The sequence below is a fragment of the Erinaceus europaeus genome, chromosome 6 (genome assembly GCF_950295315.1).
Source record: "Erinaceus europaeus chromosome 6, mEriEur2.1, whole genome shotgun sequence".
Lineage (NCBI taxonomy): Eukaryota > Metazoa > Chordata > Mammalia > Eulipotyphla > Erinaceidae > Erinaceus > Erinaceus europaeus.
Genome location: NC_080167.1, coordinates 56,382,499 through 56,406,798, shown reverse-complemented (window position 1 = coordinate 56,406,798; position 24,300 = coordinate 56,382,499). Strand labels below are relative to the sequence as shown.

The window sequence follows — 24,300 nt, the reverse complement described above, 5'->3', positions numbered from 1 at the left end:
ACATATTCAGTAATACTCTTGTGGCCAAAAAAATTGCAAAACTCACCATCTAGCAAACCACTGAAAATTAAAGACTTTTTTAGATTCTATGCAAAGATGGTAAAATACATCTTTTTCCAGGTGTGCTAACACCTGGCCACATGTGTATGGGGGTGAGGGAGTGGGTGAGATAGGAGGCCTGGGGGTTGAGGGTGGTACAGGATGCAGACAGCAACCTGTGCTCTGTATGCTTTGAATTTGGTAGCGGGATCTGCCCGTGAAGCTAGCCCGGCATCTGGTGCCTGAAACAGGGACCTGCACCAAGGAGCCAGGGCTTTCACTCACTGCAATCTGCATCCTCCACTGCATCTGAGGAGCAGTCAAGTGTAACATTACAGAGCTTGCTGGATGACCTGCAGCCTGCATCCTCTTGTGATGCAGATCCCGCTACCAAATTCAGAGATGGAGAAGGCAAAGCATCCTCTTCTTCAAGCATACACGGAGTCTAACTTCATTTCATGAGTAAAAACTGTCGAACAGGCCAGAGATGAAGAAGCCACATCAAAAGCCTAATCAGAGCAGAGGTTGCTATTTGCATCCTGTACCTGGGACCCCGAATGTCAACATAAAGCTGGTATTGAGAGAAATGCTCTGAAGTGTGGCAGTCATTTGCAGAACAATTAAAGCCTTCAAAGAGACTGTAGGATCCTCAAGGTAGCTCACCTTGGGTCCTACACCTGCTCTGTCATGCACATGACTTAGATAGCAGTCACCACCACCCTCAACCCCCAGGCCCCCTATCTCACCACCCCCGCCCCCCCCCCCCACAGACACACACTCACACCACCACCACCCTGGAAGAAACACTGCTGCTGTGGTTGTCTTTCCTTCTGTTTCTCTTTCTCTGTTTTTTTCTAACTAAAGTGTAAGCCTAGAGTGTTAAAGCATGGAGGTGACTTTAGTGACTTTAACAATGACTTTCATTAAATCCATTACTTTACATTTCCTCAATATCTACTATAGTCCTGTATACAACACACAGCGATACACACACACGCGCACACACACACACACACGCACATGCACACGCACACGCACACACACACACATACACGGAAATTAGTTTTATTTCAAGTTCAGGACACATTCTGAATAAAGCAAATACATGTTATCACAATATAAATTTATATCTAATTATACTCTGTGGCCAGTAAAATATGTCTGTAAAGTGACTGAACTCTAAAATCTTTAATTCATAGGGCCAGGTGTTAGCACACCTGGAAAAAGATATATTTTACCATGTGCAAAGACCTGGGTTCAAGACCTTGGTCTCCAGCTTCAAGACTGGTGCAACAGTGCTGCCTGTATCTTTCTTTCTCTCTCCCTCTCTTCTATTTCTCACTATCTCTATCAGAAAAAGAAATAAAAGGAAAACAATGGCCATGGGGGTTGGGGGAGTTATCCCGCAGGCACCAGCCTCAGTGATAACCCTCGTAGCAATGAAATCAAATAAAGTAAAAATCTTTTACCCCCTTCTCAATTCAGAACTCCTTCATCCCTGACTGATGCATCTCTTCCTATAGGAAAGCGTCTTCCCCATTTACTAAATAATCTGTTTAAAGAAACCTAACTTCACAATATTGGGCATGCCTGCTAAAAAGAGGATTCAGCAATTCTCATCAAAAGAAAAAAGCATTTTTCTACTTATATTGTATCTTTGTGAAAGGATGGATGTTACTAGAGTCCATTGTGGCAGTCATTTCATGTATCAGTAAATGAAATCATATGCTGCAGACCTTGAACTCAGACAGTAATAGCTGTCAAACTGGGGGAAAAAAATTCTCAGAAAGCAAAAAAAAAAAAAAATTTCAGTTCCAAGGACATAAAATAATTTACATCCTTATTCTGATGTTAGATAGATTAGCTATGTTATGAAGGAATCTAGCACAGTCCGTACTTTGGGTGTCAAGAATAACATAACTGTTAAACATCACAGTGATAAGAAAGAAAAAAACTTACATGTGTCTAGTACACTGGTACCTGGAAGTGGCTTGTGTGAAATTCTACATTCCTGAGATATACTGATGTTATCTAGAGAAGCAGTAGCATTTGATGACAAAACAGTAGCTTCTAAAATTACCTGAAAGAACAGAAAGACAAATTAATAGCACTATTACCATAAATGGCTGATAGAGCCTTTGACTTCTGTGCTCGAGATTCCCAGTCAGATCTCTTGTACCACATGTGCCAGCTGGTTGACAGGGTCTATCTCTCTCCTTCTCAGATACATATGCAATTCTCTCTCTCTCTCTGATGTAATAAAACATATATGTGTGTGTGTGTATTATGTATGTCCTATAAATCAGGTGTCATTTTTTCTTTTTTAAATAATCTTTATTTATTTATTGGATAGAGATAGCCAGAAATTGAGAGAGAAGGGGAGATAGACTTGACACTAGCAGCACTGCTTCACCACTGGCAGGACCTGGGGCTCGAGCCTGGGTGCTTGTGCATGTACTGTAACATGTGCACTCAATCAGGTGCACCACCACCTGGCCCCAATCATTGGGGGAGGGGGTGTCAATATTTGGGTCTCACCACATAGAGAAAAAAAAAACAGGAAGCTAGGGAGAGGGAAAGAAACTAAAGCACAGTGGGAGTCAGGAGGTAGCACAGTGGATTAAGCGCAAGGACCTGCATAAGGATCCCAGTTGGAGCCCCTGGCTCCCCACCTTCAGGGGAGTCGCTTCACAGGCGGTGAAGCAGGTCTGCAGGTGTCTGTCTTTCTCTCCCCTCTCTGTCTTCCTCTCCCTCTCCATTTCTCTCTGTCCTGTCTTACAATGATGACATCAATAACAACAACAATAATAACTACAACTACAACAACAATAAAAAAACAATAAGGGCAACAAAAGGGAAAATAAATAATAATAAAAAAGAAACTAAAGTTCAGAAGTGTCCTCCAGTGTGATGAGGTAGGGTCTGAACCTGGCTCATGAGCCTGGCAAAACAGGCACTACCCAAGCAGAGCCACCACACCAGCCCACAATCATATTTCTTTGTGAGGAGAGGCTAATTTGCATCTGTTCCATCTTCCAATCTAATTTTAGAAAATTGTTTTGTCCACAAGACTCAAATTATAAATTTATAAACTCATAACTGCTTTGACAGCCTCTTATGTAACCTCAGTATCTTAGGTAACCTTGTTTCAATTATAAGTTGTAACATTCATCACTACTGAAGGGCAGCTTTCCCACTGGAGTCATTAAAAGTCATATGCATTCAAAATGTGCTCTTTGGGGTAATCAACTGTGTAGTTTACAACTCCATTTAATTGAGATATGGACTCATTTGAAATGGATCTGCGGAAGCAATGATTCATTTTAATATCATCATATATAAAGATGTACGTGTACTATATATGACACATACAGAAACCGATTTCATGAAGTAATGCATACACTCAATTGCCACACACACTGGTTAATAACAGTATGCCTAAGTACCTGGAGGCATCTAGTTTTAATTTATTCTAACACCCTGAATAATGACTGATATAATTTGTTTTCTTTCTTGTTAATCACATTATTATGTTAGTATTTTGATGTATTAACAAAATGATGTCTGATGTCTTGTGGACACACAGCAAGGCCACCAGTCCAAGACACAGCTGATAGGTGCATCTTCAGCTTATCAGGAAGGGTCCCTGATCTAATCTACCTGTTAGGTTGCATTAACAGCTAAACTACACTATACCAGAAATGCTATACAAGACATCTGCATAAGATACTAGGAGGGAAAAAAGACCTGAAGGGTAACAGATGTCTGCCACCCCAAACGTGGTTTTGGTCAAGGTTGATTTCATGACACTGGAGGTTGGGTGAAAGTTGCCTTTGGAAATGATACTTGTATGAGGAAGGGCTCTCCCTTTAAGACCTTTCCATCCTTGTGCCTGGCAAAACCTAATCTCCACACTGCTTTTCAACAGAGTAAGGCAGAACTTAAATCTGCACACCTTTGTTTCCTGTGCCTCCCCAGGTGACCTCCCTAACTGACCTTTTGTCCTTCTCACTGTCTTCTGCCTTCGCCGAATTAAGCTACGGTCTGGGGTCAAAGAGAGAGCTCATCAGGTAGTGTTCCTGTGTTGCCATATGAAAGGCGTAGATTTGAGCCTGGGCACTATATGGAAGACACTATGACAGTGGTGAAAGCTTCGTTGCTGTGATGTCTCCCTTCTCTCTAACCAGTTGAATGAAAAAAAAGTGGTCTGAAGTGGTTAAGCCACACATGTTACACACACACACACACACACACACAGATGATTTCGCAAGTGTGAATTGCTCAGTCTAGTTGGGTCTCTTCCATGCATACAGAAATGTTATTAATTATGTTATAAATGTTATTAATTAATATTATTTGTTGTTAACATCTCTCACAGAACTCTCTGACACTTGGTAGTTTGTACAGCCTCTAAAGAACCCAAAGGGGTAGGGTTATTTCCTTCATGTCTCAATAGAGAAAACAGTTTATTATTTTTACCAAGAGTGTGAGGCAGAATTGGGAAAAAAAAAAAAAAAGATTTGGCAAGCCACTGTGTTAATTTTCAGTGATAACTGCTGTCGAAGCTGCTGTTACTCTGAGAAAATGGTAACAACATAAGTGAAAGCAAATAGATTTAAAACATCCTGGGTGTTGGACTGGGTGGTGATATACCAGGGCTGAGCAAACATTAACCATGTACAATGGCCCAGTCCCCAACTGCAGTGTGGAAGCTTCAGGAGAGATGAAACAATGCTGCAGGTATCTCTCTTTCTTTCTCTGTATCTCCCCTTCCCTTCTCGATTTCTCTCTGTCATCTCAAATTAAATAAGTATAAAAAAGAATCATTTTTTAAAAAAGATTTATTTAAAAAAAGAGACAATATTGAGTGTTGTAGGATGATGGAGCTCAAGACACACTACCCCAAATATGGCTCCTTGGTGTACCACATCTTTCATGCTGAAGTAATCTGAACAATGACATGTGCAAAACAGACATTCTGAACTCCCGCCAAAGCAAATCATAAGACCTTCATGTGACAACTGCTCGCTTTCCTCTGGAAAGATGGCACATTTTTGTTTCAAAACACAGAAAGAACCTAAGTGAACAAGTCTCACCATAGGACACCAAACCTACTGCACTGAGCTCACACTCTTTGCCCCATCACACCTGTTGCTGACTACCTACTCTTCATCAATAAACCAAGTGCTTTTTACTTGAGAAACTGAGGAAAGTTTTCCAAGAGAAATATTCAACTTGCATATTTTGATTTGGGTTTCTTTGATCCCTTGTTTTAAAATGTTAGGAATGCATATACATGAATCTAAGAGGAAATTCAGAAATTGTGAATCTTAGAAGTAAACTCAGAATTTAGGTGGTAAAGTACAGGGAGTGAAAGAGAATGCAGCATGTGAAGGATGATGGTGGTAGATAACCAAAAAGAGCAAAAGATGTTTGATTAGAGCTTGCTACATACCTAGAAGCTTCATTTGTTTTAACCTTATGAACATAATGCTACTCTCATCCTCATTCTTTTAACTGCTACCAGGGTTATCACTAGAGTTCAGTGCCTGCAGAACAAATCTAGTGCTCCTGGTGGCCATTCCTCCCTCTATCTCCCATTCTTCCTTTCTCTCTTTCTTTCTCTCTCTCTCTCTATTTTTTTCTTTCTTTCTTGTTTATCAGATAGGACAGAGAGAAATTGAGAGGGGAGAGAAGACAGAGGAAGAAAGAAACACACCTGCAACATTGCTTTACCATTCATGAAGCCTCCCCATTGCAGGTGGTAAGCAAGAGCTTGAACTCTGGTCTTTCCACGTCATAATATGTGTCCGACCAGGTGCACCAAAACCCAGCCCCCTCATTGTCATTTTGAAGTGATGGGGGAAAAAGTTAAGAGAGTTGAAATAAAGGATGAAAAGTGACGTATCTTGTAAGAAAAATGTGTAGCCCAATAGTCATTAGTGATTATGCTGCTTCACTATAATGAAATAGAGATGACTGATTTTGAGCAGATGCTGCAGGACAGAGCTACCTGGAAACAAGATTTATTAGAGCCCTAATTCGAGCAAGCTGAGGACAGAGCAACTTTACAGAGACTGCACTAGCTTTTATGTTTGTATTACAAATTTTACCCTTCACTGAATCTTCAAATAATGCAGGAAATTGCTGTTTATTTATGCCATTGATGGAGAAGGGTGAACAAGGTATCAATCACTGTAGAACATTTCTCAAAAGGGTCATTTGAAAATGTAATCTAAAATATGACACCATTATGCTCTAATAGGAAACCAAAGAGAGAAGATCAACTGGGAGTCAGTAGACTGTGCTCACAAAAAACGTGTCACCTTTAGCTATAAAAACTCAAACAGCAGGTGAGGGAAATCCAGTGTAAACTAAGTGGGTATATCGTGTAAACCAGAGACATGTCAAGTAAACAGACCAAGTTAAAACAGGTCAGAAAGAAAGAATACTGATAACACTTTGATCTGCCTTCTCCCAACAAGTGCAGGGGAAATAAAGTCCGAGATGTTGCTGATTTGTTGTTCTGACTGGATAATCAGTATGCCTAAACCTTTTCCACCAGTGAAGATGAAAGGCTTACCTAACTAGGGATACTTATTTCCTAAAGAACTCAGAATAATTCACTTTGCGATGTGACTGTCCAAAGGACCACAATTAACTAGAATTTCATGGCTACAAGGGAACACAGAGGTCACTGAATCTGACACCCTTTTCTTCTTTCCAGTATTCAGACAGGATTGTATTACACTGTATAAATATGCTCAGAGTTAGTCATATTGAACTTATGACCAAGAGATAACAAGGTTACACTGAGATGATTCTATCCACTAAGCTGAAAGTGCCATGTTTCCAAGAAATATTAGCACTATTTTTCCTGCAGAGAGCACAAAATAGGATAGAAAAAGGATACAAGAGGGCAAAAACTGCATCTTTACAGTTAAAAAGAGTAAGATTATAAGCAAATAAGACAGTTCTAAGGTATGAACCCCTGGGTATTTGCCGGACTAGCTTCGCTGACGGGAGACAGATGACCTGGGACTCATGGTTGAGCTGTATGCAGTATCTCTTTATTCATGTGGAACGCAGCACAATCTAAGCCAAACTAAGCTAAACTAACTGAAAACTCACAAACCTGTCCTTATATATACTTGCCAAGTAGGGTGTAAACAAGATGTGATGTAGAGAGGGTGGAGCAAAAAGAGACTGGTGAAAATCAGGGTGTGACAAGGAGAGGAGGGCAGAGCAGGCAGAATTCTACCACTGAACCACCAATGCCCTGGAGGGAGGGTGGTGCTGAGTTAACAGTGGTTATGTAAATAGAATACAGTGTTAAGCAAGGGGATTAAACCAAATGAAACAGAAGGGGTTTTTAGAAGCAGAAAGCATACCAATAGGTTTTATATGTTAACTCTCTTTTCAGCCACCAGGTTCCAGATGCTAGCATGATGACAACCAGACTTCCCTGAACAGACAACCCCACCAATGTGTCCTGGAGCCCTGCTTTCCCAGAACTCAGCCCTACTAGGGAAAGAGAGAGGCAGGCTGGGAGTATGGATCCACCTGTCAATGCCTGCCCATGTTCAGTGGGGAAGCAATTACAGAAGCCAGACTTTCCACCTTCTGCAACCCACAATGACCTTGGGTCCATATTCCCAGAGGGTTAAACAATAGAAAAGCTATCAGGAGAGGGGATGGGACACAGAGTTCTGGTGGTGGGAATTGTGTGGAATTGTAGCCCCCTTATCCTATGGTTTTGTCAGTGTTTCCTTTTTATAAATAAAATAAAACAAAATAAATTTAAAAGAAAAAAACTGAACTAATTCACACTGGAGTGCTAACACACACCAACAATTTCTTGTCTAGTTTTTCAGTTCACCTGGGCTTTGAAATCTGAGCAGCTCTGAGTTGAGAGTGGTAGTCTAGCACATTTGGCTACTACAGGAAAGGCTCAGGCAGACTGGGGGTAGCAGCCCATTATCAAGGCCCTCATTGAATGAAATGCCTAGAGAGTTCACACCAGGTAAGATCTGGACTGGATTATTCTTCTAAATTCTTCTTTGAAAGCCTGTTGCTTTTCTAATTTGAATTTTCAAAAATCTTGACTAGATAGTGCAGTTAATAGTCTTCTTAGTAGTAAAATTTGAAGACTATTCCATTATTCTTCTTTCTATGAACCCACAGTTTTTAAAGCAAATTTTTATAGCACTCAAGTAACTGAATCAAACAGGAGTAGGGAAAGAAACAGGAACTCTAAATTCCAGGGGTGAATTAAACATCACTGAGACCTAGCAAGAGCTCATGGCCATCATCCTTCCTTTTCTCTTTAATTTTTTAAATTATTTAATTACTTTGGTTTGGTTTTTTTTTTTTTGTTTGCTACCAGGGTTGTTACTGGGATGCCTGCATGATAAACTCATCACTCTCTTTTTCTACATTTTTAGTAGAGGTGAAAAACAGAGAGAGTGGAGAAGTGGGTAGAGGGTGGAGGGAGAGAGGAGACACCTACAGCATGGCACCTACAGCATGGCACCTACAGCACCGCACCACCACTCATAAAGTCCCCCACCAAAGGTAGAGACTAAGGGCTTGACTCTTGTTGCTGCAACATGGAAACTTGTGCTGATACTGGGCCAGGCACCATCCTATTTATCTGTTAGTGAGAGAATGGAAGCAGCACTGCAGCACCTGTGGTTCAAGGGCTGGTACTCAGAACCTCATGCTAGAAGTCCTGTGCTCTCACACTGTGCCACCTCCAGCAGCAACATCCCATTAAACTCCATTAAAGGCTGACTGGTATTTATAGAAGCCCCCAGCAGGGGACAAGGAGGTGTTGAACCACAGTGGTGGTGAACCACAATGAATGGGGAATGAACAGTGATGGTGAACCATGATGAATGGGGAAGGATGAGGGGAGGGGGGAGGGGGAGAGGAGGACAGGGGGAGGGGAGAGGAGGACAGGGGGAGGGGAGTGGCATGGCAGCAGAGTCCTGCTGTGCTGGGAAGCATCACCAATCTCTTGCTGGCAAATTTATAGGATCCTGTCCAATGGCTTGTCCAGTCACAAACTAGTTAATGTATCCCAGACAATAAAAAGCAGTTTCAAATCACACTGCAAAAGAAAGCAAAACCCCAGAGGAAGAACTATTAAAGAGGAAAAAATGCTACACTATGCTGAAATTCTTTAGTGATGGTGACAGGTTAACTAGTTGCCTCCGGGCTTACAAAGGGACAGAATGAGTTTCCACATTTATTTCTCAATAAATGGTATTAACAAAAGAACAAAAGGCAATCCTGCATTTTGTTTTGTTTTGCCTTGGAATACCTTTTCCTTCTTTTTTTTTCTTTCAGGTTCTGGGGCTTTGACATTCCATTACACTCAGTAGATTTTTTTTTTTTTAACTAAGAAACAGAGAGGAAGGAAGGGAAGGAGGATAGGAGACAGAGAGAGAGAGAAAGAGAGAGAGAGAGAGAGAGAGAGAGAGAGAGAGAGACGGAGGACAACATTACTCCACAGTTATAAAATGTCTCCTGAAGTTATGCATGTGGTGCCTGCCAGAGGCTTGAACTCAGGTCCTCGTACATGGTTAGGTGTACACTTTACTGACTGAGCTATCTCTCAACAACGCCTCTTGGTTTGTTTTGATTAGAGTTTTTAGAGCAGTTCAGAGTTCACTACAAAATTGAGAAGGCAGATTTCTCACGGACCTCCTGCCACACTGCCTGCTCATCTGTCACAGCTTAAAATCACAGTGCCACATCATAATCACCCAGAATCTAGAGTTTACCTCTGGGTTTTGTTGGGGGACAAGTTACAGAACTGACCGCCCAGAAATGGGAGTGGTTACAGGTGTGGCTTAGAAGGCGTAGGTGGGGTTTTGGGGTTTAAAAGTGGGAGCCTGAAGGCTTTTGGATTCTTGGGCCCTGACCTCAACCACGTAAATTCGTCTTCCCCTGCTCTCTCCCTCTTTTTCCTGGGACTACCATGTGGGCAATATGTAAATCAGTTCTCAGTCCCTTTTCTCTACCTCTCTCTGTCTTTCCCTAACATGTCTTGTTTTCAATAAAAGTTTAAGTTACCTGAATAATCATGTTCTTCCATCAGCTTTGTAGGGAAAATGTGTGAGGAACTCTGGAGATGGAAGAAGCAAGTGTCGGCCTTCTCGTAGGCCCCATGTTCCTCTATAACAGTTTGTTCTAAGTGTTGTACATCTTAAGGTGTGAGGGTTGAAAATGGATACAGGTATAATCAAGAGAAAAATGGGTATAGGTATAATCAAGAAACTGCTGGCATAGTTCAGAGATCAACCTGGGTGGTATTCCAGTACCAGAACAATAAAAAGGTTAAAAATTAACCAGACCTAGAGTAGGAATAATGCTAACTTTCCACTTCTATAAACCCTACTGCTTTCAGTAAGGTAGGATGTTTGTTTGTGGATAAACAAGATGTTTTTTAAATATTTATTTATTCCCTTTTGTTGCCCTTGTTGTTTTATTGTTGTAGTTATTATTGTTGTTGTTGATGCCGTCATTGTTGGATAGGACAGAGAGAAATGGAGAGAGAAGGGGAAGACAGAGGGGGAGAGAAAGACACCTGCAGACCTGCTTCACCACCTGCGAAGTGACTCCCCTGCAGGTGGGGAGCTGGGGGCTCAAACCGAGATCCTTACTGCAGACGTCCTTGCACTTTGCACCACCTGTGCTTAACCCACTGTGCTACTGTGCGACTCCCCAAACAAGATGTTTTTGTACCAAGATGTGGTGCAAACCTAAAAGCCCCCCAGTCATTCGATTTCAGGTAAACAAGGCAAGTCCTGGAACCTGTGCAAAACTATGTATGTAACCAACGCTGGCATATGCTGCAAAAAGGATAAAAAGAGGCTTGTGACTGTGCTTAGGTGTTCAGTCCTTAGGCAGCTCCTACATGAGTCTTCCTTGGGCTGGAGCCTCAGCTGAGTAGGCTTAAGTAAAATTCATACTGAACCAACTGACTTGGTGTGGAGTATTGTGATTTCTGTGTGGAAAATTCTATCCCATTACAAAGGGTTTGGACAAGTGTGTAAATACCATTACAGCAGCAGACAGTATTTTCACTACCCAAAAAAATCCTCCATGCTCCACCTACCCACATCCCTCCTCCCCTGCCCCTGAAACTCTGGCAAACACTCCTTTTTTCTTTCCTCCATCATTTTCAGTTTTTCCAGAATGCCGCATCGTTAGACTCTTATAGGATGTAATCTTTCAGATTGGTGTTTTCTTGTTATGTTCTTGGCTCCTTTGTAGTAAATTAAAGAGTTTAATGGCAAGTTTGATTCTACTACTAAAGACTGACATAGTAAAATGCAGCTGAGTTTCCTCCATGTCATTTCACAACTTGATAACTATTCTCTCTTTAAACAAGGAGTAATATTCCATTGTGCAAATGGACTCCAGTGTGCCTCTCACCTACTCAAGGTCATCCTGATTTCTTCCAGATTTTACTTGACATGAATAAAGTTGCTATAAGCATTCATGTACAAGCTTTTGTGTGACCAAGGACATACTGTCTTCCTTAAAATATCAATTAAAATAGATGTTAAAAAAAATTTTTTTTCACAAGATCAGAAGAGAAAACACAAGTAGAACCTGAACTGGAATTGGTGTACTGTACCAAAGTAAAAGACTCTGGGGGTGGGGGTTGGGGGGTGGGGGGGGATACAGGTCCAAGAAGGATGACAGAGGACCTAGTGGGGGTTGTGTTGTTATATGGAAAACTGGGAAATGTTATGCATGTATAAACTATTGCATTTACTGTTGAATGTAAAACATTAATTCCCCAATAGAGAAATTAAAATTTTTTTTTCATGGAGGTTGGACAGTGGTGCACCTACAAGTGGTAAAGAAGGTCTGCAGTTGTCTTTCCCTCCCTCTCTTTTCTTTACTTTTTGTCCTCTTACTCTTTTTTAAATTTTATGAGTGATTTAATAGTGATTTACAAAATTACAAGATAAAAGGAGTAAAACTACACACTGCTCCCACCACCAAAGTTCTTTATCCCTATAGCCTACATTGTAAACTACAAATGTTCTCTTAAGACTGCAGATATGAGTTAACCATTATTTCTACTACAATCTGTCTATATTTGCATATGTTTCCTAGTCACACATACACCAATTACTATATCCAAATGTCCCTCCCTTTTTCCTCCTCCTTCTCCAAGTCCTGATGGAGTTGGAGTTCAAAGCCCTCTAGTCATCTTCCCACTATGATTTCTCCCCCACAAGGAATATGGACCAAGATTCTTTTGGGGGTGCAGAAGGCAGGAGTTCTGGCTTCTGTAATTGCATCTCTGATGGACATGGATTTGTGGCAAGTCGATCCATACCCCAGCCTGTTTCTATCTTTCCCTAGTGGGGCAGGGCTGTGGTTCTCTCTCTCTCTATTTACCTTTCCCCTCTCAATTTCTTTTTGTCATATCGAATAAAATAGAAATGGAAAAAAAATGGCCACCAGGAGCAGTGGACTCATGGTGTCAGAACGGAGCTCCACCAATAACCCTGGAGCCAAAAAATAGAAAAATAAAGAATTATTCTCATTTTACTAACAATTAATTATGACATTATATATGTTCCTGGTGTACAAAATTAAAAGTCAACACTGTAGGGGCTGGTAGATGGCTCAGTCAATAGAGTGCACTCTACTATACACAAGTGTCTGGGTTTGAACCTCCAGCACCATATGGGAGCACCACGCCCAGGGAAAGCTTCCCAGTTCCCCCTGCTTCTATGGGCAGGACCTTCCTTGCAGTCACACTGCTGTTACTGAGCTCCTCTTTCCCACAGAATAAAAGGGTCTGTTTTAAATCTATGTTTTCATATTATAAGCTATCTCTCTAACATATTTGTTCTCTGTCTCTGACTTTCATGTTCATCTCAATCAGTTCATAAATGAGGATCAGATCACATTTGCTTTCCATCGGGCTTTTAACAGCCCCTTGATGACCCTGTTTCATTTCCGGTCCCCCATTTACAGAGGAAGAAACAGCATTGCAGAGGGACTGAATAACTGTGCTGTGATGGTACACCTGAGCTTAAGCTGTAGACTCTGAAGCCCATGTTCACAATCACTGCTTTTGTTATTTTCTCTTTAATGCTCAGGCTTGCCCGTGCATTGCTTTCAGCATAGCAGTTTTCACAGCCTGGGAAATTTTCAAGCTCAAAGATGTTACTTGTTCAGTCACTTAGCAGCCCATGAGCTGAGTACAGTGAAGAACTCAACTATCTGACACTAAGGCAGTGTGTTTTCTACTACCTTCTACCATCCAATCTCACTTCTTTGTGTGTGTGTTTTAGGGTATTTTTTATTTATGTTATTGGACAGAGACAGAGAAAAATTGAGAGATAAGGGGGAGATAGAGAGGAAGAGAGAGACATAGAAACACCTGCAGACCTGCTTCACCACCTGTGAAATGACTCCCCTGCAGGTGGGGAGTCGGAGCTTGAACTGGGATCCTAAGCAGTCCTTGTGCTTGGCGCCACATGCGCTTAACCCGCTGTGCTACCACCTGACTCCCCCAATCTCAATTCTAAGATTGCTCTTTTCAAATATCATCCAGAAGAGAACCTTGTCCAAGAGTGGATGTTGACACACCAACCTGGTGTGTCACTTTTATTATTAAAGGAAAAAGAAAAAATAATAAAAAACAGTGGCTTGGGAGATAACTTAGTAGATAAAGCACTGAACTTATAAGCATGAGGCCCCAAGTTTCATTCCTGACAGCATATATGCTTATATGGTTCTTTCTCCCTCTTTCCCATTAATAAATGAATCTTTGAAAAGATGATCAACTCTTCAATGTGAATAAACAGCAGAAATGAGACAGTATAGTTAAAATATAAAGATAGACAATCATATTTTTTTTTCACTCTCACTTCTCACCATCATTACTTGAAAAGTAATTATTTCAGGTCTGAGTGGTGGTGCACCCAGTAAAGCACACAGGCTAACATGTGCAACGACCAAGGTTCAAGTCCATAGTCCCCACCTGCAAAGTGAGGACTTCACAAGCAGTAGCGCAGTGCTGCAAACGTCTCTTTCTCTGTGCCTCACTCTCCCTCTCTGTCTCTCTGTCTTTCATTCCACTTTTGGTGGAGCTGTGCAGATAGCAAGCACCTAGGATTATGCTGGTGTGGGGAAAAAAACCTCACACTTGTTAGCATTCTGTTCAATTCTTCACTCCACTAATGCAATGCTCACAAATACAGATTTCAAATACATAGTGAAAATACCCTGTGCTCATGCCTGATAATGAATGTGGCTGCTTTATAGTATCAGATTATACTTATAGGATACATGCTTTCTACTGCAAGTTGCAAAGATCAGCAGTAAGCATCTTCTGCTGAACTCTATTAATTTACCCATGTGCTTACCTGAAAAGGCAAAGTAGATTCTCCAGCCTTTGCGTACAGATTGACTTTTGCTTGTCTCCACTGAGAGTCAGAATCTCCAATCAGATTACCTTGCATTTGCAAATTTCCATCCAGTGATGTTCTTGTAAATACCCAGAGATAAGAACGCTGGGACAAATAATACCAGAACTGGACCTGTTGAGGAAAACCTTTGAATGATGTAAATATTCCATTTACTGTCTCTAGTAGCTACTCCCTAATTTTAAAAGACCCCAACTGTTTTGGAGATGAATATAACCTTCTCAATTGTCCTTTCCTCCATGTGTGAAAGCCCCCCCCAAAATCTGAGTAAATGCTATGCTATCTTTCCATTCTCCACTGAAGAAAAAGTATCGTGAGTTGACTGACTAGTATTTTTTTTAAATATTTATTTTATTTATTTATTCCCTTTTGTTGCCCTTATTGTTTTATTGTTGTAGTTACTATTGTTGTTGTCGTTGTTTGATAGGACAGAGAGAAATGGAGAGAGGAGGGGAAGAAAGAGAGGAGGAAAGAAAGATAGACACCTGCAGACCTGCTTCACCACCTGTGAAGCGACTCCCCTGCAGGTGGGAAGCCGGGGCTCGAACCGGGATCCTTACGCCGGTCCTTGTGCTTTGCGCCACCTGCGCTTAATCCGCTGCGCTACAGCCCGACTCCCCTGACTAGTATTTTGAACACAGGCTGAAAAGGAAACAGGATACTAGCCAACTACCAACACAAATCTGAGGTTAAATATTTGTTCAGTATTTCATGGGCAACATCACTCTCCTTCCATGAAATGTTCCCAGGAACCTCCTCTCTTTCTTATTATAAATCTAGGAGGTATATATAGTTTGATTCATAGTCATATATTCAGATTTTATTACAAATTTCCCTTAATACCTCAAACACCAAACCAAGAAGAATTTTCTTGAAAACTGCTTTTGCTAACATGTGGGGAAAAAAAAACCCACCAGTTGATATTTTTCATTAATCTCTTTTCTGTTGTGATATCATCAAACAACTTGGAAGGTCATGTAATTTTGCTTATTGATAACTTAATCCTAGTTTTAAGAAAGATGCTTCTTTTGAAACAAGGAAGACTTAATTTTCTGCCTCCTACTTGTCATCAAAGATGACATAATCTATAGGTATGGCAGGCAAACCGGGCAGTGACAATAATAAATAGGATGACTTTAGGTGCTGGCAACATGGAGTTTGGCAGTGTCATTTATTCAATATTTACTGGATATTTACTAAGTACTGGACACTGCAAGGCAAAAAAATTAATCCCCTTAATAGTGAGATGATTCACTCAATAAAACATGCCAACAAAACCTCCATAACAAGTCCAGACACACAGCAGTAAATCTTTCCTTCTCATTGTAACAGAGTTTTCAGGCTGCACGCTTCAAAGAAAAACACAATATTCTATTTTACACATGTACCAACAACTATATATACTGTAAATCACTAATCCTCCACAATTAAAAAAAAAAAGAAAGAAACATAATATTCTCAGATGTGGGTCCTATAAACGAAATCCTTCTCTTTAGATTTGAAGAGACTCCTGTTCACTTTCATTCTAACTTAAATTGCCTTTGTCTCTGTGCTTTGTTAAATAAACAGATATTAGCATATGCATATAGGCTACCCACTGATCTTACTCTTGGCATCAACTGTAATAGAGGTAAAAGCTAAAGGGAGTCAGGCAGTAGCGCACCAGGTTAAGCACACGTGGCGCAAAGCACAAGGACCGGCTTAGGGATCCTGGTTCAAGCCCCCGGCTCCCCACCTGTAGGGGAGTCGCTTCACAGGTAGTGGAGCAGGTCTGCAGGTGTCTATCTTTCTCTCCCCCTCTCTGTCTTCCCCTCCTCTCTCCATTTCTCTCTGTCCTATCTAATAACAACGACATCAATAACAACAGCAGCAATAACTACAACAACAATAAAAAACAACAAGGGCAACAAAGGGGAAAAATAAATAAATATAAAAAAATAAATAATAAAATTTAAAAAGCTGATAAAATTTCCTTATAGGTGCTTCCAGCCAACTGTACAGTTTAAAACAGCAAGCATCATTTTCTGTTTCAATGTAGGACACTCCTTTTCCACTTTACTACTACCACACAATCAAAATACTCTTTCTGGTTGTCCATTTCATTTGACATTTTACTACCACATTCATCTAAACTCAGACTTTGAGAGGTCAAGTGGGAAGTGTAAAGTCAAATAGGAGTGTCTATCATCAAATTCCATGGAAAACGAAGACTTACGTTCCTCAGCTACAATTAAATTCTAGTTTCAGCATGCCCCAAGTTTGTAAAAATGCAAAACAGAGCTTTAAACCTGGTGGCACAGGAGATGTGCATGTCCCATCAGAATTTCAAGTTGTCAAATTGTCACTCAGTACATCATCAGTACAAAGTGATTTTAATAGTTTATTGAGATTAAATACCAATGGGATCCGTATTCAATAGGATAAGAGTATGGAACTTATATTTAATTCGCTATTCTAAAAGAATGGCAGAGACTTACAGAGAATTCTTTAGCATATCACAAAGCAAGAATAAGTCCCTTGTTTTCTCCAATTTAACAGTAAGGGTAATGTCTTTGTGGGAAAAAAGTGAGTTATACAGCTATTATAAATACATAGGCACTCATCAAATGTGCCTCCTATGTGGCTTTCCATCTGATGCAGGCTAACTTGGAACACAAAGTCACTAACTCCAAATCATGATGTATATGTGAGTTCCTCATAGAACCCATTACTACAATTTGCCTTTAGGAGGTATTGAGTGAGGCTCAGTAGCACCAGTGCTTGAGTGAATGTCTATAAACGTGGGGGGAGGTGGCTAATCTTGTTCAAATATGTTAGAATATTTAAGACATTGGGTGGTTTTATAGAGGAGAGTAAAAAATGACAAAATGGAATATAATATAGATATATCAAGATAAAGAGATGTAACCAGTCTGATTTACATGAAACTTGTATGCACCGTATATTTTTACATGTGTGTATAAAATTTAGATGTAATTTACATATAAATTAATGGAAAGTGAACCCCGTGAAAATTTTATATTTTTAGTCATGCTTATAGTTTAAGTGCTCAATATTTATATGTAGCCAGTAGCTATAATACTGGACATACCAGAGAAAAATTCCCATCACCACAGAAGATCATATTAAACAGAGCTGTGCAAAATATAAATTAAAAATGACAATAGCCATTTAAAATGCACTTGCAAATAACCGCTTATATAGGAAATTGTTCTGATTCATGCCTGGCTCATTCAAATGCAGTTAAAGAAAATGTTACTAAGGCTTGGTTGCATTTCTCTTGAGTCTCTATGATGGCATGTTTCATATATAGTGTAAGTATGCAAGAGTGAATCATATCAAGAGAATTTCACATGGTTAAAAAATAAAAAACCTCGGGGGTCGGGCGGTGGCGCAGTGGGTTAAGCGCACGTGGCGCAAAGCGCAGGGACCGGTTTAAGGCTCCCGCTTCGAGCCCCCAGCTCCCCACCTGCAGGGGAATCACTTCACGGGCGGTGAAGCAGGTCTGTAGGTGTCTATCTTTCTCTCCCCTCTCTCTCTGTCTTCCCCTCCTCTCTCCATTTCTCTCTGTCCTATCCAACAACAAAGCAACGTCAACAATGGCAATAATAACCGCAACGAGGCTGCAACAACTAGGGCAACAAAAAGGGGGAAAAATGGCCTCCAGGAGCAGTGGATTCATGGTGCAGGCACCGAGCCCAGCAATAACCCTGGAGGAAAATAAATAAATAAATAAAAATAAAATAAATTAAAATAAATTAAAAACCTCTAACAACATAATTGCAAGTTGGAAAGAAAAGTAATGAAGATTAAATTATCTTGTTTGTAATAACTATATTTTAAAGCATTAATATGTATTTTCTATGAGTGATGAATGTAATGTGGTATATACATATGTTAACTAATTTATTTATTTATAAAAAGGAAACATTGACAAATAGAATAAGAGGGGTACAACTCCACACAATTTCCACCACAAGAATTCAGTATCCCATCCCTCCCTTGACAGCTTTCCTATTTAACCCTTTGGGAGTATGGACCCAAGGTCATTGTAGGATACAGAAGGTGGAAGGTCTGGCTTTGATAATAGCTTCCCGGCTGAACATGGGTGCTGACAGGTTGATCCATACTCCCAGTCTGTCTCTCTCTTTCCCTAGTGGGGGTGGGGTTCTGGGGAATCAGAGCTCCAGGACACATGTTAATTTTAATAATGCACACCCAAAACTTTTATCATGTCATTTAATTATAATCATATTAGCATATCATTCCATTTCTGGAAAACTAATTTTCAGGAGAAAAACAAGTCATCTAATGGACACTTACAAATATCTGGCATATTCTGGTTTATAAAACCATGCTTTTCATTGTGTTGTCATTTCAGCTTATGTAACACTTATGTAAAATTGTGCCAGTTAAGAGGTTAAGTTTTACTTTGATGAAAAATGAAATGTTAATATCAAATAATTTTTTGTTGCATTCGTTATTCAAAACACTGACTGATAAGTAATGCCAAAATGTGGCCAGAGAGGTAGAGCACACAATTTGCATGTGTCAAGTCCCAAGTTCAGACCTTGGAACTGCATGTAGCTGAGTAACACTCAGATTCTTTCTGTATCTTCCTATCTCTCTCTTTCTCAGCAAATAAAAAGGGACAAATAAGTTTATAAAGATGTTAACCATTTATCTTCATTTCAAAATAACTACCTTTATAGCGAAGCAAGAGATGACATTCTTTAATTAATTCCACTTCTACACTCAGGGTCTCTTCAAGATAATTAATGAAACAACAGAGATGAAGGGGACTTTTTTTTTTCTGTTACCTAAGAACTTAGCTGAAACTAGGGAAGACATCACATGGCAAATAGTTCCATAGTGTGAAACCAAACAATCATGCCAAACCAATGATAAGTTGGCTATTATGATGGCCTAACCGAGAATTGCTAGAATGTATAGATATCTTGGCAAAGGAGTATGTGATTTTCACTGGGGATTGCTATACAGATAATTTACAGAACAGATACCATTTCCCCATCAAGGCATTATATTTAAAGAAAAAGTGTGCTGGTATATACAAGTTCTTTCCCAAACTAATGTGTACTTGTACTGAATGAAATCAGAGAGACTGATATAATTATTAGACTGGTTTTAATTGCACATCTCTTGTTTTATGTCAGTATTATAACATTTATGGGGGGAAAAGGAGAATAAAATGAGAGCTAGTGAGATTGAATTTTCTTACTGGTATGTCTACAGTGATAATTTGCTTCAGTTTGCTTTTGAATGTGTATTAAGCTCATTATTTGTATAGTATCTAATCTTGCTGAATAGCAGTTAATTTTAACTCAGAAAAAAGGCCATATACACGTGTATAAACGTGAAACTATACTTTGAAAGTCTTATCATATTGAAAATCCATGCCAAATCAGTAAAAATTAATGAATTCACAAAGAATGGAATCATTCCGTTTTACTACAGCAGGAATGGGCACATTGCCAAGTGCCTGAGTCCACTACCTACTAGGTGAATCACTAAGCTTAGGGGTCTGCACAGGGGAGAGTGATGATGCCAAACACACCGCCTGCTCTTTGCTTTCCGTAGTGCCCCAGCAGGGCCCAGTTCCACAACTGTAATGAAGCTCTCTAATACTCAGTTCTGTGAAGGACACAACAGGGCACTGATTATAGGAGTGAGATTATTGCATCCGTACAGCTTTGTTTTCTTCTCCATTTGATTTTTTAACTGTCTCCAGTTCAAAACTCTTTTAATTATTTTTTATCATCTTTATTGGATAGAGACAGCCAGAAATCAAGAGGAAGGTGGTGATAGAGAGGGAGAGAGACAGAGAGACACCTGCAGCCCTGCTTCACCACTTGCAAAGCTTTCCCCTTGCAGGTGGTGCGCACTGTAACATGTGCGCCACCACCTAGTCCCTCTCCAGTTCAAAACTCTATTCTGAATTTTTGGTTTCTGTCCTCGATTTTCCTATGTCCTTTTTTTCCCCCCAGTTCCTGGCTCACCTCAGAACTCCTTAGTCAGATCTTTATCTCCTTCCTCAGTTATATTCCAAATACTAAGCTGCCTCTGCTTTCTTTCCTTCACACTAGACCTTGTCTGTTATATACCTCATATATATATTATATATATATATATATTATATTATATATCTCATATACCTGCTATGTCTTCCACAGTGGGGAGGAAGGTGAGAAAATCTAGGAAAACAAAAATAGAAGAAAAAGGAAAGAAGGAATTAAGGCGAGTAAGTGGAGAATCAAGAAGAAAGGAGATTTTTATCACTACTAGTCATAACTGTGTTTCTGACTGAGCAATTTTTTATCTTACTAGGCTTAAGCAGAAGTTTGCAGTTCTCAAGAAAATGTTTCTCCTGCTTCAATGTTTAATCTCCTTGTTTTGACAGGCTTGCTCATCCTATCCACCATAGAGTCTTGCTTCCTCTGAAATCCCTCAGAAATGCCAACATCCAGCCTTGAGTCCAACAAAACAGTCACAGAAAAAAGCATGAATACACATCTCCAAGCTTCATTCACCCTACTATTTCTCCCCTACCTCACTGATTTTTTTTCTCCTTGATATGATACTTGGGGAATACTGTAAAACATGACCTTTCAAAATTCAGTGAGAGAGTTGCTCTAAGCAGGTAGTCATTGCTAGCTGTATCCTCTTATAGCACTTAATACTGAATGACTGTCAATTTCCCTCACTAAATTCTATATTTTGCTAGGACAAGCCTGTCTTTAGATGGTTCTTGTTGCTTTCCCAGGATTAACAGTGATGAACAACAGGGAATAGACCAGCAATAGGTATGCACTGAATTAGAGAAAGCTGTTTGTGTTGGTATCACTGAACACACTCAGGAGAAGTGTCAGAATGAATATTTTGGTGTGTTTTACTTCTTTGAATTTAAGCCACATGTTGCTCCATGTTTCAGCACTGACTGCTGGAGAAGTTAGATTTAAAAATGTGGCCGTCACTGTTTGATTCATCCCATTTTTTGCTTTATCTGTCTTTTCCTCTGCTATTTCATGTACTTTGTAAAAATCTTATTAGTTTCTAATGAAATAGTTTTAAAGTAAGTTCAAGTTATGGATTTTTAAAATACATATACAGAGCATCATTGAAAAATAAAAGCTTCACAATTACGGAAGCCAGAACTCCCACTTTCTGTACCACCAAAAGAATTTTGGTCCATACTCCCAGAGGGATAAATGATAAGGGGACAAAACCAAAGGGCTTTGTATCCCCATTCCACCAGAACACAAAGCATTTGTAACCAGGAATACTTTTTTATACCAGCAATGAATGGGAAGCAAATCGGGAAAACAGCAGATGAAGCCTTATCTGAGAGAGTAAAAGAAAAAAGGAAAGACACTCAGAAGTAATAATAGGTATAGGGGTGACTGAGAACAAAAGTGAAAGCAACAAAGTTGATTAAAATGAGGGAAAATATAATATCTACACAGATACAGGTAGTTATAGAATCAGCCTTTCTCAGTGACCTCAGGAGACCTACTACAGTTTCCAATGGAGGGGATTGGATGCAGAAAGATTTTCCTCTTAATTTCTGGATGTCTCTATCCAATAAATAAAGATAATAAAAAAATAATTAAAAGAGTTTTGAACTGGAGACTGTTAAAAAATTAAATGAAGAAGAAAACTAAGCTATATGGATGAAATCATTTCACTCCTATAATAAAGGAGGGGATTGGACCCTATTATCTTACAATTTTGTAAAGCAGTACTAAATCACCAACAAAAGATTAAACAAAAACAAGAACAATTTTTATTAAAAAAAAAATTTTTATTAAAAAAATTAAATAAAAACAAAAGCTTCATATTACTGATCTTGTGCTAGTATTATGAAACCCTAACAGTGATCTATACAGCCTTTGTATAATTACTCAATTATGAGAGCTCAGGAAACTATTAATCTACATAAATCTCCTTCAAAATTCATATTTATTTGCTAACTGAAAACAGTAGCAGCATCTCAACACCAATAAGAAATAGTTGCCAACATGTGTACCTTCTCTCCTGGCTATTCCAAGGAAAAAATAGCAAGTTTTTACCAATGACTAAAGGGCTTAAGTTTTAAAATGAAATCTCACATTTTTGAACAATGGCCAACTGCAGAAACAACTGCATATACCAATGCCATGTACTAGCTAGCCATAATGTATAATAAAATCCCAGCAAAATGCCTGCTATTTGAATATGATATTCACAAGAAAACTTTGTGCTCCTTTAAAATTCTTTTTCAAAACTCCTTAACTCTTATAGCCTAAGGTGATTATGCAGAGAAAAAAATTACAATTTCATTTTTAAAAAGCCTTGAATTCCATCATTGTTCAACATTGGGTACCTCTCTGCCTCACTTTACACCACTTTATAATGAAGAACCTTTGCCTTGACTAGAGTTACTAATGATCCAATTAAGAGGTTATCAGGATTTTGTGAAAACTCAAGAAGATAAGAACTTTATTTTTTTCAGTTATTTATTCTGTAACTTTATTTATTTATTTAATTTTATGGATCCAGGACCTCGTTGTGTATATACAATCTATTTTACTGCTCTGGGCTATTTTTTTGGATTGAGGGTGAGATACAGAGAGAGGGATATATATATGGAAAAGAGAAAGGAAAGAATCGTATCACCCCGCAAGGACCGGCATAAGGATCCCGGTTCGAGCCCCCGCTCCCCACCTGCAGGGGAATCACTTCATAGGCGGTGAAGCAGGTCTGCAAGGTGTCTATCTTTCTCTCCTCCTCTCTGTCTTCCCCTCCTCTCTCCATTTCTCTATGTCCTATCCAACAACAACAACATCAACAATAATAACTACAACAACAATAAAAAAACAAGAGGAACAAAAAGGAAATAAATAAATATTTAAAAAAAAAAGAATCCTATCACCCAAAACCTGAAGCTTCCTCCATTGTCATAGCAACACAGCCCCAGGGAAGGAACCTGGGTTGAGCACATGGCAATGCATGAACCCCACCTGGTGAGCTTATCTCTCTGGCCCTATTCCATCATGTTTATGAAAGAAAATATCACACATTACCTACTTTTAGCGCACTCCTTGGAGGGAAAAAGCATTAGATAAGTATATCTTAAACTATAAAGAAACCTTCTCCAACAGCCTAATACTACCGCCTACTCTGGGAAGTATTATAATATTATAAAGTATTCCAATGCTCCCCCCACCAACTCAAAGCTTACTAACATCAGATGTAGTCAGAAGGAAAAAAGAAAGGAAGGAAGGAAGGAAAGAAGGAAGGGAGGGAGGGAGGGAGGAAGGAAGGAAGGAAGGAAGGAAGGAAGGAAGGAAGGAAGGGAGGGAGCAAGCCTCTTCTGGCAGTCTGTATCTGGTCCTTGAAACACTCCTTTCCAATATCCTAGGCAAACCACTAAGCCAGTATCTGAGGACTGGGAACACTGAGTACCAGGTCCTGAAATGTATACTATATCTTATCTGAGACCTTGCCTACATAACTTGCCACAGTAAGCTTCAAATTTAAGTAACAGCACAGAAACAGATCCTCAGTTGGGGAAAACAATCATTCACTGAAACATAATTCCAATGGCTACAAAATAACGGTTACTGGCATGCAACAATGAGAAATATAGACCATCTTTTAAAAGAAAAATAAAATATTTCTCAGTCAGAATTAGGAGTTTCTAATAAGCTCCTAATGTTTGTTTTCAAAAGTTTTTTTGTTTCTTTTTTTTTTTACCTTTTTTTTTTTACTGTTTTCAAATTTTTATAAAGGAAGC

General features: G+C 39.5%; 1 protein-coding gene across 1 annotated transcript in view; it reads right to left on the bottom strand.

Moving 5' to 3' along the window:
* The window catches only part of MALRD1 (MAM and LDL receptor class A domain containing 1), a 580,642-nt gene that overhangs the window by 454,141 nt on the left and 102,201 nt on the right, over positions 1-24,300 (bottom strand). Inside the window, exons 13-14 of the mRNA XM_060192257.1 lie at positions 14,448-14,621; positions 1,999-2,119 (exon numbers count right to left, since the gene is read on the bottom strand). Of these exons, the coding sequence (XP_060048240.1) occupies positions 1,999-2,119; positions 14,448-14,621 (295 nt within the window). The remainder of the gene's footprint in view (positions 1-1,998; positions 2,120-14,447; positions 14,622-24,300) is intronic.